Source organism: Chaetodon trifascialis, chromosome 3 (genome assembly GCF_039877785.1).
Source record: "Chaetodon trifascialis isolate fChaTrf1 chromosome 3, fChaTrf1.hap1, whole genome shotgun sequence".
Lineage (NCBI taxonomy): Eukaryota > Metazoa > Chordata > Actinopteri > Chaetodontiformes > Chaetodontidae > Chaetodon > Chaetodon trifascialis.
In genome coordinates this window covers 23491185-23508991 of record NC_092058.1, presented here as the reverse complement: position 1 = coordinate 23508991, position 17807 = coordinate 23491185, and the positions used below count along the sequence as shown (strand labels likewise).

General features: G+C 44.8%; 1 protein-coding gene across 4 annotated transcripts in view; it reads right to left on the bottom strand.

The window, feature by feature from the left end:
• Positions 1-1732: 1732 nt before the first annotated feature.
• frmd4ba (FERM domain containing 4Ba) overlaps positions 1733-17807 on the bottom strand; it is a 46137-nt gene continuing 30062 nt past the window's right edge. For 3 of the 4 annotated variants that reach the window (XM_070958392.1, XM_070958389.1, XM_070958393.1), the window contains 16 exons: positions 17061-17126; positions 16486-16543; positions 15775-15861; positions 10093-10169; positions 9406-9544; positions 7959-8100; positions 7723-7856; positions 7517-7633; positions 6840-7068; positions 6603-6659; positions 6361-6496; positions 5591-5755; positions 4727-5484; positions 4490-4616; positions 3879-4127; positions 1733-2875 (listed from right to left, as the gene is read on the bottom strand). In XM_070958392.1, coding sequence (XP_070814493.1) covers position 2875; positions 3879-4127; positions 4490-4616; positions 4727-5484; positions 5591-5755; positions 6361-6496; positions 6603-6659; positions 6840-7068; positions 7517-7633; positions 7723-7856; positions 7959-8100; positions 9406-9544; positions 10093-10169; positions 15775-15861; positions 16486-16543; positions 17061-17126 — 2542 coding nt within the window. In that variant the 3' untranslated portion in view covers positions 1733-2874. The remainder of the gene's footprint in view (positions 2876-3878; positions 4128-4489; positions 4617-4726; positions 5485-5590; positions 5756-6360; positions 6497-6602; positions 6660-6839; positions 7069-7516; positions 7634-7722; positions 7857-7958; positions 8101-9405; positions 9545-10092; positions 10170-15774; positions 15862-16485; positions 16544-17060; positions 17127-17807) is intronic. The other variant, XM_070958391.1, reaches the window with a different exon arrangement.

Here is a 17807-nt window from a genome sequence, read left to right as displayed (position 1 = left end):
GGTTCAGGGTGTACCCCGTCTCTCGCCCATTGTAGCTGGGATAGGCTCCAGCCCCCCGCAACCCCGAAAGGGATAGGCGGTATAGATAATGGATGGATGGATGGCAAAACTGAGATTAAAAGCAGCATGAAGTGCTTTTTTGCTTCTTACTTAAGAGAACAAGCTGTTAATATAACAAGGATTTGATGTAACCTTATGAAGTCAGTGCGGTTAACTAAGCAAGCAGTTGCCTATTTACACATCCAGTAGACTCAGAGAGCTCCTGGGAGACATAACTGACTCTTTAGCTGCTAAATCTTGGTCAGTGTTTGGTGCTGGGCAGGCAGGGTATAGTCAGTGTATTAGAGCCTGCTGCGGCTAAAGACGGGGTTGGTGAGTGATGAGACGGAACCAAAACAATGAAGGGAAATGTAGAGTCGGGTGAGAATTCTCACATCACACAGTCATTTAATCCACTGTTAATGTAAAGAATATTGATTGGTGCGGCTTTAAATTGGCAAACCACTCCTGAAAGAATAAAGAGTATTAACACAACCCATCGTTTGATGACAGATCATCAGTACTTGTCCATTTAACTCTTTTGGTCGGTACTAACTGTGTCCAGGTTCAAACCCAGCCCTACAATCTCTCCATATCACAGTATTAGTGTGTCGATGAGGGGGAAGTACATAGGGGCCCTTTGTTTATGCAGCCGAGTGTCAGCTGGAACTGCCTCGCCTGATGTCTGGCTGCAGCTGGTGTGAAGCAGCAGAGGCACAGAGACAGAGGGAGACAGCTGGATACAAAACACTCCCCCTCTCTCACTGCCTCGGGTAAAGCCGAGGAGCTTGAAGTGTCTGAGACCTCCCCTGAGCTCCTTCAAGGAGCATGACACCGAGGGGCACCGCGAGCAAGTGAGGCTGCTCAACTGCAGCCTTCCTAAAGAGGGCACCAGTGGCAGGATACGCAGAAAATATGTGTCTGCTGGGGAAGGAAGGGAGGGAAAGGAGGTGAAGGGTTATAGTGTAATCTGGAGAGGAGGGGGGGTGCATATGCACAGCAGACTTCTCTTACATGGATGCCTCCAGGGAGGGTTTGGTGCTATAAACACTGGTTTGTCATTCACAGGGAGGACAGAAGAACAGGTTATAGCCCATGATGGGTGTGACAGGCTTTAAAGACTGGTTTGGTTGGTTTACAGCTTAAGAACACAGAAAACCAGCCGAGCAACACAGCAAGACAGTGGGAACATACGGCAGAGCGACAGAGCTCTGCAGAGCGAGAGCATGTCCAAAAACAAATCAGTTATTCATAATTAGCTCTCATCACGACTGATTATAGCCCGGCACTCATCCGTACAAGCTCAAACAAAAAGAACTGGGATGTAGCCAGTTATCTCTCGAACTATAATGTGTCTCCTTGAATGCACCCCAGATAAGCAGTTTCCAAACCATTTATATGTGGAGAATGCATTTGTGTGTTCCAGATGACCAAGACCACCATTATAAGCGACTGTGACAAAGCCTGCAGAGCAATAAAATGGAAATGAGACTTTAACTTACGAAGCCATTCTCCTATGTGGAGATGATGGTGCTTTCTTCAAACCCCATTTCATTAATTGAACTGGCTGAACAGGCGTTACCTCATTTAATGGATTTCGATTTAAATGCTGTTTTGATGCGCTCAGAGGGATGAGTCTAAAAGTTGGTGCACTGTTCTTCATAAATATGACCTACAAACCAAACAGCTGTTTCAAATGCTGATTTTTTTTAATTCAAACAAATGCAATTATACAAATTACTAAGAACCAGCTTAACAACAATTGTTTACTATATATTACATGCTTTTCAAGTACATAAAAATGCTCTAAAAAAAAAAAAAAAGACAGAACCAGTGTATTTACAATACCAACATTTACATACAACTTCATTCTCGTGAGAGAAATTGGGAGCACCAGTCCATGATTTCCAGCATGGATGAAATAACCATGTAAAAATAAAATGAAAAAAACAAAAAAAACAAAACTAAATTGAGTTTTCTGTCTTCCTGCACTGACGGATCACATGTGGCAGCGATATCAAAGTTGGTGAATTAAGGTAATACTCAGATGGTGTGACAGAAGCATTTGGCTCAATTGTATTGTCAGTACTGACAGTGAGATGGATTGAATACTTTGTAAATGACAAACAAGAGTACGGGAAACACTGTGGCAGCTACACGCAATGCTATGATCAAACTGGATGTGGTGACTGCAGAATGTTCCAGGAAGTAGCCATCTTTTTCACTCATTTTTAATGAGTTCCTTCATTTTCATTATGTCCTTATCGATCCTTCATGGTAGCAGTGCTCATACATGTGTGTGAGTGTGTGTGTTCATTGCGGCTCAGTATCCTAGTCCTTGGTTTGTGAAGCCGGTCTCTCTACAGAGAAACACAGGAGAAGCTTAGTCCACATTCCCTTTAGCTAGACCACACAATCCACAGCAGGTCCTGGTTTAGTTTCAGTGCACAAGTGCCATCACCACAAACACTCGCAAATCCAGACATGTAGACGCTCCCGTGGGGCTTTGTTACGATTTAAAAACAGTTTGGCATTTGCTTTAAAGAGAAGAGAAAATGAGAGGACTTCATTTCCTTTACATGCTGAATTCCGCAGAAGCTAAATTCCTTCATTCTTTGGATCCCCTTGTACACAAAAACAGGTAAGTAAGTGCAGTCTAAGGCACAATGACACCTTGTCAAGGTGAAAAATGAATACAGCACGATGACAGATAGGCAACTACACTATTGTTCCCGGTTTTGAGTCTTCGTGCCAGTAAATCTGGTCTTCTGGCTCCAGGTTAGTGCTCATTTGGTTACTGATGTGTGGGTCCATCTGGCTGACATCTATGTAGGATCTGTAGTAAACACACAAGATTGACACACATTAGACAGGGGGCAAAGTGAGTGTGGCTTGTGACCGGTTAACAGGGAGCTGAGAATGCATTAACCCTGGGCTGTCAAAAGCATCTGCTCATATTTCAGCTTGGATTCAGCCAAGATCAGGAACTAATAGAAGAAATGTATAAAAAATACATTACATGATGTTATCTCACTAATCTCAGTTTCAAACAAGGTCAACCCAGGGTCAAACATTCTCACTCAGCAAAACAGCACGCAGGCATTACACGCATAGCCTTCAAATGCGACAATACTCAGGGCTCACATTTTTTTCCTCTGCCACACAGGTGCTCTCCCACCACCACAAGACACCCAGAGATAAAAAGCATGAATTGGCAAGAGTAATGTGAAGTGATTTGGAGCTTTCTGTCAATCCCTGCCACATTAAAAAAAAAGAAGAAAAAAGGCACATCACCATCACCGTGTTAACCATGTGGGGAATGTTTACATTCTCGTCTCTCACCCTTTGGTTTGCGCTGTGACTTTGATTATTGAGGGGAGGCTTAATTTTCCTTGTCAGGGGCATAGGCAACCTCACCACACCTCTCTAAAGGCCCCGCAGGGCACGCCATCCTATCACAGCTCCGCCACTCATACTCTGGTGGACATCTGTGCATGAGAGGGGGCAAAGGTCAAGGGTGAATGGCAGCACATGGGCAGGGAGCCTCTGCATGGGCCAAGAGGAAGGCCAAAACAAAAAAAAAACCCTGAGCAATAAAGGCACACTGCAGAGAAATGTGACCACTGGATGACAAAATGCCAGCTGGAAGAGGAAGTAGGGCAGGCATGTTTTTTTTTAAGCCATGCAGTTACCTTATCATACATGACAATGAAGGATCAGTGAAACATCTCAAAAATGCAAAGTTCACTTCAAAACATCGACAAGCAGACTATGGAGTCACGTTGCAGACAGACTAAAAGAAGCAAACGCACAGGCTCCGACCGTTGCTGATTACTTACTATGAACTACCTTTCACAAAGGACACCTTACTGAGCCTGTGGCCTCTGGAGGATTGTGGCTGTGCAGGGCTGGAGGCCACCTGCCTGACCCGACAGCCAGGGGAGTAGGAGGAGGAGGGAAAGGAGGAGGAGGGCAGGGAGGAGGTGGAGGAGGAAGCTGAGGAGGAAGAACTAGCAGGGAAAAAGGCACAGCGCCTCTGGCCATCAGGGCTGTGCCAGGAGCCCTTAAAAAGCTGGGAGGCGCCATATCTATAAGAGAGCAGGGGCCAGTGGACAGTTAAGGAGGATAGCAGAACCAGTTTTAAGCTCTGAGGGAGGACTGACTGCTGGCTTAACAGATCCTATAATCCTACTGCAGAACCAGACTGTCATGTGAAAGCAGACGGATGTTTTCTGATTTCCTAACTTAAAGGAGAAGTTGAAGAAAATGCAACATAGGCTACACATCAAACCCCAGTATTGTTGTGATCAAGGAGTAGCAAAACTGAATCGCAGCTTATATTTTCTGCATCCATCCATTCTAGGTAATTAAACACTAGTGCTTAGCTGTGGGGATAAGGAGGATCAGGGAGTGGCTTATTGGATAAGGAGCTGGAGTTTTTTTTTCTCACCTGTTGTGGGTGGAGTGGCTGTAGGGGGCTGTACTGTAAGAGTAAGACTGCGGCGCATGCATGGGCATGTCATATTCCAACATACCACCAGCACTCATGTGGCTGTGCCAGTTTCCACTGGAGGACACTGAGGACGATGGAGAAAAAAACAAGTCAACAAATGACCCTCCTACACATGAAACCAGGGTCAAGGACATAATACACCAGAAACTGTGACACTCGGTGTGGTCATCTAACCTGACGAGTAGGTGTTCCTGCTGTTGTGGCTGTAAGGTGCAGGCATGGTCTGATAGCCCAGGCTCTGCTGGGAGCCTCTGTCGTAGTCGTAGTTGTATGCTGCCTGTTTGTGTGCAGCGTTGCGATGGTACCAGCCTCTCAAGTGTTCCGCCACCAAAGCCTTCTGGATGTTCTTGCTGACCTGCTCGTTGCTGCGGGGCACCGGGCGGTTCCTGGGTGGCCGCAGTGTGGCGTACGGGTTCTGCGACATGCCGTCTATCTCATCGTTTCCGTAGTGACTGTGCATGTCGTGGCTGTGATAAGCTGCTGGGGTTGGGTGATAGGAGGGATTGACGTTGTAGTGTCCCTCCATCTCGTTGTCGTACATGTAGACTCCATTAGAGTAAGGCTCTGGTTCTGCGTAGCTGGGATAGCCAGTGACATAGTACGCTGTGGTGGTGGGTCGGGCCCGCGGCTGGTAGGCGTAGCAGCGGGTGTCTGGCTGAGCCAAGTTGGGCATGCTGCCTGTGTTGGCATATATATCTTTTCTGTGGCGGCCGCGAGCTCTGCGCCTGTGGGTGTGGTTGCCGGGGATGCTGTACTCCACGCTGGACTGGCTTGTGTAGGAGGAGCCGTCATCGAGGATCTCAGTGCTGCTGCTGCGCCGGGCTGAAGACAAGGTGAATGCTGGCACAGGAGGTTCAGTCTCCGTCAGGAACTGGGACTGGGACTCCAGACTACCGCTCCGCTGGCGGAAATGTTGTGGGGCGTCCTCTGATCTGCAATTGGAAAAAAGCGTCACTGTTTGGACTCACAGCTGCACCAAAACACAACAAGAGCTGCTGATGAAGCAGATATAGAAGTGAAAAGTCTCTGAGGCCTTACCTGAGCTGCGTGCTGCTGTAGGCATTGCGGGTGAGGAGGGGTGTGGGGGGCATGCTGCGGGCATCACGTGGCTGTCTGGAAGCCGGTTTAAACGTGCTGCTGTGGCTTGATAAGGCATCACGGTGACTGTAGTGGAGTGATTCCTGGACTTGGCTGTAATTTAATCTGGAACACAGATAAGAACAATGGTTTCAGGGCAGTGGCCTCTTCAGGGCAGAACTTTTTGTTCAACTGAACTTGCTCTCAAAACTGACAGAGGAAAAAAACACCTAGGGTTTGCTTCAAGAGAGCACTTTGGTCATCACTTACACCTGAATGATTGCCATTACATACATCACTGAGCTTTCTTTTCATGCAGCAGCAAGCATTATGATGCTTTAAAATGAGTTTAAATCTTTGAAGCTGAGGGCAACACATCACCCATATCATTCTGGAAACACTCATGAAGTAGCAGCCATTAAACTCAGTTTCCAGAGCCACTTTCCTGTTTCCCTTTCCCTCTCCCCTCTCAGCGTGGAATTGTTGTCTGCTCCTTCACAGGCAGCGACATGTTCTTTTCCATCTATTTTTAAAGCCTGTGCGTTGGGCTGATAAGAAGGAGATTGTTGGAGAGGCAGGAGAAGGAGGGAGGAGGTGACTGGCAGGAATGCAGCTCTGGATCTGGTCTACAGGTCTGTACTAGCTCAATGTTTCAGCAATAACAACTGCCAGACACACACTGCAAATGAAAATATTAATATCTTTCACGGGTGTCAGAGCTAGCTGTTTACCTGCTGTCTGCATGCTGGTCATTGGCAGAGCCCTGTCTGTCCTTGTTATAGTGGATGTCAAGAGTTTCTGCATGGTGTGGTCTCGGGGAATACTGCACCGACCTGGACCGCTGCCGTTGGGACATGAGCTCGTCATCTGGGAATTAAAAATGATCGCTTGGTAAAAATGCATCGAAAATGCAGTAAATGAGGGGGGAAGGAGTAAACGTGCGCAATGAGCATGGCTGTGCCTGGGCACTTACCATCATCCAGAGTGAGGCTGTCAGATAGAGAGCTGAGGTCTGAAGGGTTGACATCATCTAATAACAGAGGAGGGAAAACAGTCCTCAGAGATATTCCACTTTCCATAGAAAGTGACTTTTCAATCAATTACCATTTCACAGTCAAATAAAAAACAGTCCTTAAATAATTTCCGAGCTTTGATGTGCAAGCAGAGCACAGCCTGTGTAGTTTTCACGGACGCCGTTTATGACATCTACCTGCTAAGATCAGTGAGGCCCTCTGAGTGGGTTTCTTTCCTTTCTTGATCCTGTAGGCGTTGATCTCTTTCTCGATCTCCTCCAGCTTCCTCATGGCATCCAGACAGTTGTTTCTCCTCTTTTTCTTCACCGTCTTGCCGAGGTCACCCTCGTTGGATAGCTTGATGGCTGCTTCCACGATCTTCTGCTGCAAGGCGAACCTGCTCTCCAGATTCCTCAGATGTGGGTCCTACACACACACACACACACACACACACACACACACACACACACACACACACACACACACACACACACACACACAGTTAACGGTGGAATTTCCCCTGAATACAGATCCTGCCAATGGCAGAACAAAGAAACAGACTTTGAAGATGCAACATGGAATTTATGTAAAAACAGTCATTTTCTGACACGTTCATATTCACATTTATATTATGATTCATATTCATTTCTCCCATTAACTTGGAGATGGAAACCATGTTTCTCTCACGACATTCTGCGACGTAAGCCTCAAAAACACATAACACTGAAATAGTCAAAATGATCTAAATAATCCCTCAGTAAACACACACACAGTGGTGTAAGAACTGTGTTTCAACAAAGTGTGACATACTACATTACATAACAGACAGAAATACATCATAACAAAAACACAACACAGCAACAGCTATACTAACCTCATCGTAGGGGAAAAGGTCATCCAGCTTGAAGGCGGTCCCCACACGGCGTCGTATTTGAGGAGCTGTCTCGCCTGTGGCCAAGGGATAGTCTTTAGGCAATTGGCCTGTGAGCTCCTGCAAATGAGAACAACAACCAACAGTGAGCTGAGAGTGTGGATGCTCTAAAATTCAGTGGAAAAAAGCAGCAGGAGAGAGACACTCACAGCTTCTCTCATGCAGATCTTCTTCAGCTCCTCAAGTTTCTGTGTCAATGTGTCTTGAAGTTCCTTTTCTTTCTTTTTCAGCTCAGCCACCTTCTCTTTCTTCTGTTCCTCGCTGACTTCAGAGTCTGCAGAACCTGGTGGAAGCACATGTCTGATTAACTACAAATTATAGCAATAAATCGTCACTCACAACGTGCCATGAACAGAGGCCATTAGCTGATTAACTCTCTGCTTACCGGCTGAGATGAGGCTCCCATTGCTGGCCATGATAAGCTGGTCTTTGCTCTCGATGCTGGAAAGCTTAGTGATCCGCGGGGCGCAGATCTCTGTGAGGTCCATGGCAATGTCTCCTGAACTCCTGGTTGTGGTCATCTTTGACTGTAGGGCAGGAAAGAGATGGTTAGAAGGAGGAAACAGGGATGAGGAGGAGGGAGATGTGTAGTGAAGGAGGGATTCGGAATATTTCAGTTTTAATGATAGCGCACTGCGATAGCGGCAGCCATTTGCATGCTTGGTACTCCAAGCGCACTGCTCTCTCATCAATCAGTGTGGACTCTATTCCTGGATGAACACTGACACACCATCTGCCTTTGAGGGAGACAGTGGCTGAATAACCTCATTTGACTGCAGCCACACACACTCATCCATCTTCACTACAAAATGCACATCACACACACTACTCATACTGTATAGGAGCCCCGATAAGAACTGTGCACCACAAACACAAACACACAGACCACCAGTGCATGGCATTCAGGCCACTTTCAGCGCACGTATAAAGACCTAGAGGGTGAGCATGTTGTGCTTTTTCCTATTTATTCTCAATGGTGCAGTCATAAAAAACATTTATCCCTTCCAAACGAAACACTTTACATTTTATATGGCAAATTGTAGTTTATTTTGAGTTGAATGTGTTTCCTCTTAAGCCACAGACAAGACAAAAATAGGCATAATAATAGGCACTACTGCTACAACTATATCATTCTGCCCACTATATCAGAACTCAGAGCAATTACAAGCTCTTATGCATTTCCAATTTCAGCTACCTAACTGCCTGTTACTTCAGGTTCAAAAGATAACAGCAATTCTGTTCCTTTTAAAGCAAGGACGCAACAATTTCGCAACATATGGCTGACCAGCATATTAACATTAAACCTGATGGTCTGTAATGCCTTCACCAAGCTGTATGCACAAGTCACAGGCATGGGACACGGATCAGGCAGTGCATCACATGATGAACGGTCATTGTTACACCAGGCTGTGACGCTTGCACAATAACCTTTTAGACAGAACAGTCCATAATCAAACTGAAAGAGAAAGACATGCCCAGTGTTTTAATCTGTCTGAAACGTCATTTTATAGCCTGGTGAAAACAGGACTACAGCTAGAACACTACAGCTCATACTGAAGTAAGCTGAATGGTAATCAGTGTTATCAGACAAAATGACGTTTCTAATCAGGTGACATTACTTGACAAACTGAGCAGTAGAGAAGACAAACACACAGTGTATATAAGCCAGTCATCACAAGCATGAATGCAAACATGCATGTACACACAGTGATCAGCTGACATGAGGTAAGCTCTCTACACAGGCCCGTCATCAGTGTAAAAGGAGCATTAAACTGTTTCTGACTAAATCGAGTGAAGCCAAGTGAATCAGTGAGGAGAAAACAGACACTCACTTTGCTTTGCTTCCTGTCCAGGTAGAACTGGTGCTGACTGATGGCCATCACCCAGATGGTTTTAATCAGAGAGTGGCTGGCATACCATGTGTGAATAACCAGACCAGTCTGTCCGAACGTTCGCTTGGTCACTGTTCTTCTGTAGAGGATAAGAAGCCCAACATTCAGTGCTTGTGCAGATACAAAAAGGAAATCTGTTCAGTAACTGCACACAAAAACTAAACAGATGATGGGAGATAAACAAGGCTTTAATTAAGATTCTTAAATATGTGTACTGAAAAGATTAGAAACAAAATCAAATAAAACTTTTATCCAATTAAAATGTGATGTGCTTGTGTAATAATATACTGAAGAGATGAGCAGTGGCATCACACTCATTTTCAAACAGACAGTGGGATTTAATAACACCTTTAAGGGCTGGAGTACCACATTAAAGCCTGTGTGAGGAGCAGAGATCTTACAAAAACCAGAAACTAATAAAGTGGCCCTTGAACAGCAGGAAAACACTCATTTCACAGACAGGTTACAGCTATTAACATGGTGTCCTAAATGGGCCACAGGCTGCAGATGCCCTTCACTGTGTGTAAGGTGTATGATAAAGACATGGGAAGAACGAGAGCAACAGCTAAAATGGGAACACTTCAAAAACAGGAAAAAGACCTATTAAGATCAGTTAAGATCTCTGACCTGTGTGGGTCGTTCACTTCCACGGCAAATTTCTTCTCGCGGAAATACAAATTCTCCAACTGCTTCCACTGAAACAACTGCAGAGAGGAGAGAGGGGAGGGGTAGACAGATATACATCACTGAATACACAACCCAACACAGGTTTATTGATTAAACATGGACTTACTGTACATAAGCAGACATGTAATTTGATACCACAAGGGGCTGTAAAACACGAGTGCATCAGTGTACTCAGAAAAACCAGGAGCTTCCCAAACGAGTGGGGTCAATCGCACCAAAAGACGACAACAGCAACAGCAACAGCAACAGGGAGGCAGGTATTAAAGCAACTGGCTTTGTTTGAGCCCTAGCAGCCTGCCTTTGAGCACAGATTTTACTGATCAGCTTGCAACATTAGCAGAAACATCATAACAGCTAAAGCTTAGAATGGGGCTCAGCGGGCCGCCCAGTCAGGTACAGGTTCGGGCTAACGCAGAAGCAATTAAAATGCTGCTGCAACTGCAGGGAGCAAAACTGTGCCAGGCAGCGGGCCAGCTTCTAATTTCATTCTTCTGTGGAGGCAGGACTTCTCTGTGTCAGAATGAAACATCTGCTCCACTGATACTGGGCTCACTGAACACATTTGGAGCAACTTGCCTGTGAACAACTCTTCCTTCTTGCATTTTGGTGAAAAGAAAAGATGCTGCACAACAGTGGGGCTGAGAGTAATGCAGGAGAGCACTAACCACTGATTTACCTGATACTGACTTAGAAGGTTACAACCTCAATTAATCCAAACTACAGAAACACACCATACAGCTCTACCACGAGTGACAGATCGTACCTAAAGAAACCTTAGGAAATCACAACAAGATGACACACTTCCACCTGGACTTTGCAAAGCCAAATTCACACTCAACAAACCAAAAGCAACACATTCCTTTATACTTATCTAGAACACAGAGAGCAGGTACAACACTAAAGAGAACATTTAGAAGAGCCTAAAGACAAAATTCCAAATGAAACCCCACTGAGTATTTAAAAAAAAAAAAAAACAGGTAATAGGTGGACATAATGAAAAAGCTTACCGTTACCAAATCCCTGCTGAATTCTCTTGGCTTTGTACTGAATCCTTTGACTTTGAGTTTCCCACAGGGCTAGAGCTTCCTCGAACAATACTCTCTCTTGTCTGTCTGGAGCCAGATAGGTGTTGCAAGAGTTTCAGCCGAGCTGGCCACGCCCCTTTAACCACCCCCCTCCTCTGACATCACAGACACCTCACGCCGCCTTCAAGGCTCTGTACCACTGCACTGCTCTCTCTCTCTCTCTCTCTCTCTCTGTCTGTCTGTCTGTCTCTCTCCCACACACAGAGCTCACTTCCTTTTTAGTCAGACCAGATGAGCAGGTTGTACACAAGTATTTGCTGGGTAGGGTTTGTCCTTGTTTGAAGACTTTCATCTCTGCTTCACTTCCCATCACTCAAAGACAAGCCACAATCCTACACAGACTTCGAATACTCCACTTCCATCTGGGAACTTCTCTACTTTTCATATTATAAATGCCACACAAAGCACTGCTGTGTAGCCGAACACTGTAACCATCTCCCCCACCAGGGCAAACATGTTAGGCATCTGTTACTATGGTCTAATCATTAATAGCCGGGGCTGTCTCTGTCAGGTCACTAAACCAGGCACAAGAAACACTATGCACTATGTTTTTACAAATACTAATCAGGAAGTATGGAGCCTTAGTTTCAAGCTACACATTTAATCTGTCTGTTCATTCATTTGACAAGAAGTTTCCATTTTGTATGATTTTTTTTTTTTTTAATCACTGAAGCAACATGCTGTTCCAGGCAATGCTGTAGTCCTTATCAATTACATGGTCAGTCTGCCAGTGAAATGAAGAGCATGGTACTTGAACAATGGGAACCAGCCAGCAGGACACCTCCAAAAAAGCTCAACCCATTGAAGAAGAAACCTCACGGCAATTAACACCCCCTAGTCGCTATCGTTAGCATCGTTTGCAGAAAACAAAGGTCTAAGCAATAAACACACACTTTCACGGGATTATTCCTCCTATTAGAGAAACTCCACACCTGTGCGCCAGCACATAGATGAAACTAGGAGAGGACTCTCCAGTGGCTGAAGCCATGGCCTAAATATTTCGAGTACGTGACACACCTCAATCTCTACAATCACAAGACTGCAAGCAGTCCTCTTAAAGAGGTAAGAGCCCAAGAAATCATTCCACACAAGCCAGTTCACATAGCATGCGACTCACCGATACAACTCCTACTGTATGAAAAAAAGTAACCATTTTCTTAAAACCAGGAAACACGCCATCTTAAACAGTACACTCATCATTTGCGTGAACACACAGAATTTCTGCATCTTTGTATCTTTAGTATTTACATCTCCCTTGTTTTTGCCAAACGTCTCATTACAGGCAGGTGGAAGTGAGCCAGAAATGCCTGTGGTTTCATATGGGATCAGGCTGTTCAGATCCAGCTCACACCCACAACCCAAGGACCCCCAGGGCCATGAGACGGCAAAATCATACATGGATGAAAATGTGTCAAAGGCTCTGACTCACACGGCCGTACAGAAAAAGATCTGCCCCACCCTTCACATAACACGTCACATACCAACCCTGCTTGACTGGCAACACTGTACACTTCCACAACATGATGCATTGCTTCAAGATGAAAAAACGTGACAAGAGGAGGAAATCAGAAGGAACTTTATCCGAACTGATTCATGGTGGGGTGAGTTTCATCAAAATAAAATGACCAGGAGGACCATGTGTTCAGTTTTCAGCTTTCTTTTCCACTAAGGTACTTCAGTTTTTTCAGGGCTTTGCATTCATGTCATCAGCAAGGCTGACATGCTCACCCATAATAAACTGAAGATTTATTTTAGTTCTGCTGGCTCATCATATATGTGGACCAGCATGTGGTCTTAGAGAGTGTCCCATTACCCACTGTGAGAGGGCCCAAGTGACACAGAGTGAGGAACAGAGACAGAAAAGTCTCCTGGTTTAATTCATGAAAGACGTAAGTCTTGGCTCACCATCTGCTTCAGTCCCATCATGGAGACACATCACACTGTTGTGGTCTTCCATTTTTCCCTTTCTCATATTGAATAGTGTCTAATCCTCTTCATAAAATAAAATGTTGAATGTTCTTTTTCTCCAAAGTCCCCCCCAGATCTTTGTGATATACAATCTATGCTTTCTATCTCCATTAAAAACTTCATCTATACATAATGGAGATGACAGGGTATTCACGTTATTAAATGTGGCCCTTCTCTTAAACCCAGCAGGGAGAGTGGGCTTTGAGTTTCAGGCAATTCAATGTTGACTGATGAAACTGGCATGCATGCAAGAAGATAACGTGAGGTTAAGCTATTGTTGTTACTTCAGATGATTTTTTAAAAAATACATATATCTAAAAAAAAAACAACGCACAATTGTTGAGCCCCAACCAGCATCACCTCTGAATCTAGCCCCCAGTGCCCCCTACAAAGATGATTGTTTTGTATTGTTTGATCAATTGTGTTCCCTCCAAGACACACTCACACACTCACAGAGATTACCATAATGAATGCAGCATGCTGAGAGCGGCTGGGCAGAGGGCAAGGAGGGATGGGCTGAAAGGAGGGATGGGCTGAATTGAATACAGGAGCTGTGAACTAAGGCAGGAAACACTATCAATATTCACCAGACAGAGAGGTTTCCCTTGAAGGCAAAGGGTACACTGGCATCCACTTCCACATCAGTAAGAGCAACAAAAATGTAATTTAAAAAGCCAACGTTTTTTCCCCACAACAGGAAACTTTTGTGACGGCACCCCTTCTTGTGTGGAGGAGTTGGAGAAGTTTAAAAGCCTCCCAGCACCCCCTCCACCCACATTGATGTCCCCCACCTCCAAACGTCCACCACCCACCCGGCTGGCAGAGTGCCAGGCCCAGTCCCAGAGGCCTGCTGCTTCCCACAGAGATCCATAATTACACCTTCCACTTGCAGGGCTGGGAGACACACACTGTGGCTGTGCCCAATAATGCCTCAGTGTAACAACACACCCTGCTATGTCAACAGCTTCCTGCTATCAGTGTTGGGCAGTGGCGGCACTGCAAGTAGCAACATTACTAGTTTAACTACATCTGAATCTAATAGCTTTTCACTGCTTAGCTCTTTTATTGATCAAGAAGTGCGTCAGCGTCCACACAAGCTACATTTCCAAAGCATTTCTGCACAGCACAGCTTTCTGCTGCAGTCTGAAAAAAAAAAAAAACTGTATGTGCACCTGACCATGTGACGCTGACATCACATACCAATCCTTGGAAATATGGCAGAGGGTGAGGAAAGAGACGAATTGATCCTGAGGGAGTCTGGATCTTTATTATTTATCTATAGTGGTTTAAGTTGCGTTATTAAATTTTGAGTTAATTTAGTTTGTCCTGAAAATGTGCCCAAGTCTAGATTGAGCATTGCCATGGAAACACAGCTAGACAGACAGGCCGACAGGCAAACACACACACACACACACACACACACACACACACACACACACACACACACACACACACACACACACACACACACACACACACACACACACACACTTGGATTGAAGTTGGTTCAATGAAAAAAAACTAAACAAAAACAGTTTCGATGCAGTAAACTACTTTCGCCACACTGCTGTAGCTTAGCATGGTACACCTCTCTGGGGGGTAGTTCCGGATGGGGGTGGGGGTGGGGGTGAAGCTATGTTTAACGGAGCTCACTATACTTTCCAGGTAGCTTGCCGCTACTGAACAACACCTCTCAAACAAAGGGGAGAGGGTAATCCCAAGAACAATCTCAAACACTGTAGTACAGGAGTTTTTTGACATGACGGACACTACAGATCACATCAGTACCATAATATCCACCACAAAGCACACAAAAGAAACAGTTTTGACAGTTGGGGTGCCATCATTTTTTAATTTACCTGAAGGGTAGACTGGCCCAATCATCAGCTTTCACAATTAAATAGGGAAAGGCTGACACTATTTTTTGGTGAGAGTCTATTTGTGCATTTTCCCTTTTAAACTTTGCAAGTTGAGCCTTTTTATAATCCCAATGACTATTCATCCCACTGTTGATAGTATTGTACTGTATTTGTTCTTACACCTGCAGCCTTGACCTCACAGCACTTACTGATACTCCAAAATATTTTCCCAAATCCGTCTTCCTCTTTCCTCTGACTGGCATGGGAACCATGATCTTAATTACACCTATTTACAGTGTGGATGGATCATTAACCAGCTAACAAGAGGCACCGTGATGAAAGCTGTTTTCAACTAGCAAAGGATTCAATAGTGCTCAATAGTACATAGTACACAAGCAAATGAAAGCAAATAACTTAGGGTTTTACTGGTTTCAGTATTACATGTCATGGTGTAAGAAAACCAAGTTAAGTCGAGCTAAATTATTTAAAGCCCAGACTCCAAGTTAGTCCCAGGGGGCTTTACAATGTGTACAAACATATGAATTCCCATGTCCATAGATTCTTGACATGGATAAGGAAAACCCCCTCACAAAAATAAACAACAAACACGAAAATATGTCTCAAGTGGTGGAGTTTTGCTTTGATAAAGAACTTTTCAAGTGCAATACATGGAAGGCAAATAAAGCAGCTGTAAAAAGAGGTCAACCCACCTTTCTCGGCTTCAGTTTATCCTGCAAATCGTACTGGCCAATGCCTTTGTAGCTGACTCCCAGCCACCACGGTATTTCTTGCTTGTCCTGCATGAAAGCACACGAGCACACACACACGGCTCATTAGAGGTAGCTTTATTGGTGAGAGTTTGAAAAAAAAAGCAATTACCCCATTAGGCTCACAGCAATAGCAACATAAGAAGAGATCAAATGCATTAAAAGCCTTAAAATCTCTGCAAGACTGACTGAGTCATTTTAACGTCACCGTTTGATCTCCTCAGACACCTTGATTTAATAGGGTTTGGTCGGGAAAGTTAGTGGATGTGAGTAAAAGCAGGGAAAGTGAGAAGATTTGCTGAAAACATGCTGAACTGAACATGTGCTACAATGGTTCACTGGATTCTTCACTTCATTCTATTAAATTATTTAAGGTGTCATTTTCTACTAAGCCAGTTTGTATTCTCTTATTCGAGCCCAGCAAGCAGTATAACTAGTATAGTCTTGTGTGTTCCTTCAGTAACGTGTTGCTCTTTTAGCTGCAGCACAGATCTGAAACAGGATCAAGCTTCAGGATTCAAGCAAAATGTAATAAAATTAAGTGAATAAAGGATTGATTGATGTGTTAGATGCAGGAAAAGAAATGAAGACAGCATGTTGATAGAAGCTTGTTCAAAGGTTAGGCTACTGTGTGACTTAGGGCACCACTGTTACCTTCACTGGGTAATAATGGACTCCATATGTCGGCAGGGACTCCACCAGGGCCAGATACCTTCAGAGAAAGTGTAACAGGTTAACAGCAAATCCACCACTTACACTTCATCACTGTCAACCGGTGGCTGTTGTATAAAAGACAGAGTGGGATTTAAGCTGCAGTCATTGTGAGGCCGCAGTCATTTGCAGTGGCAAGCTGATCGATTTGTTTCTGGTCTGTGACAGAGGGAGGGAGAGTCCATTGATCAGTTCAAGGGCACAAATCGTCCGAGGGTATATGACCCAAGGTTGCTCTGAGTTACAGTGCCTGCAAAAACACAGTGGAGGGCTGACATCCTCCCAAGGCTGGCCAGCTGCCTATTCTAAGAGCACCTCGTTTAATTAATGACACATCTGGCAGCCACCTCTTATCACAACAGCTACCACAGCACAGACATATGAGGTTAAAGAGGAAGGCCTGATGTACGTGCTGCAGAATGTAGGCATCAGGAGCAGTAGTGCACAAGCGAAACACACGTTCATTTGCCAAACTCAAATCAATGGTCATCATAAAAATACAGTTGTTTTTAACTTACTGCACAATGGCTTGTCCTCTGGTCAGCCCCTTCAGTTTCTTGTAATGTTCAATCACTTTGTCCTCACTGCAAATAGATAGATAGATAAAACACTTAATGAATAATCCATCAAGTGTTACACATTCCAGCCACAGAGGGATTGTGAGAGGGCCCTTTATTTGACACATATTCTGTCTGCTCATGCGGAAAATGCAGCCTGGCCTACTGGCCTGCTGATGGCTCTCATCTAGCTCCCCTGCAAATGCATCCCATTTACCTCCCCACTGTAATCATCCTTTTTAATAGCAAAGTGAAGCTGCAAACTCACTGCAGCTTAACAGCCAGAAAGAGGCAGACGCAGAGGTGATCATGTGCTCACCCATACACCGTAAGACTTTAATTTTAATTTGGATATTGAAATGATGTATCCGCTTCAGAGGCTGCAGCAGCCTCAGATGACCGTTTGGCCAGAGGGGAGGGGGTGGGGGCTGGTGCAAGCAGAGGAGCAAAAACAGCAGTGTGAATTGAAGAGACAGACAGCAATCCTTTTAGATAGCCAGTGGCTGTCAGCACCTCCCTGAGCTCTCTCAGGGCTAATGAGGAAACGTAATTAACGCAACCCAGGCATTAATTAGTCACCCCATCAGACGGGAAACCCTCTGCCAAATACCTGGCAGGACTGCAGGCACCTTACCACCCAAACTGTTCTGCTGGGGAAAATACTACTTTGTATACGCGGGTGTTGCTGACCACTAAGGCGATTTGACA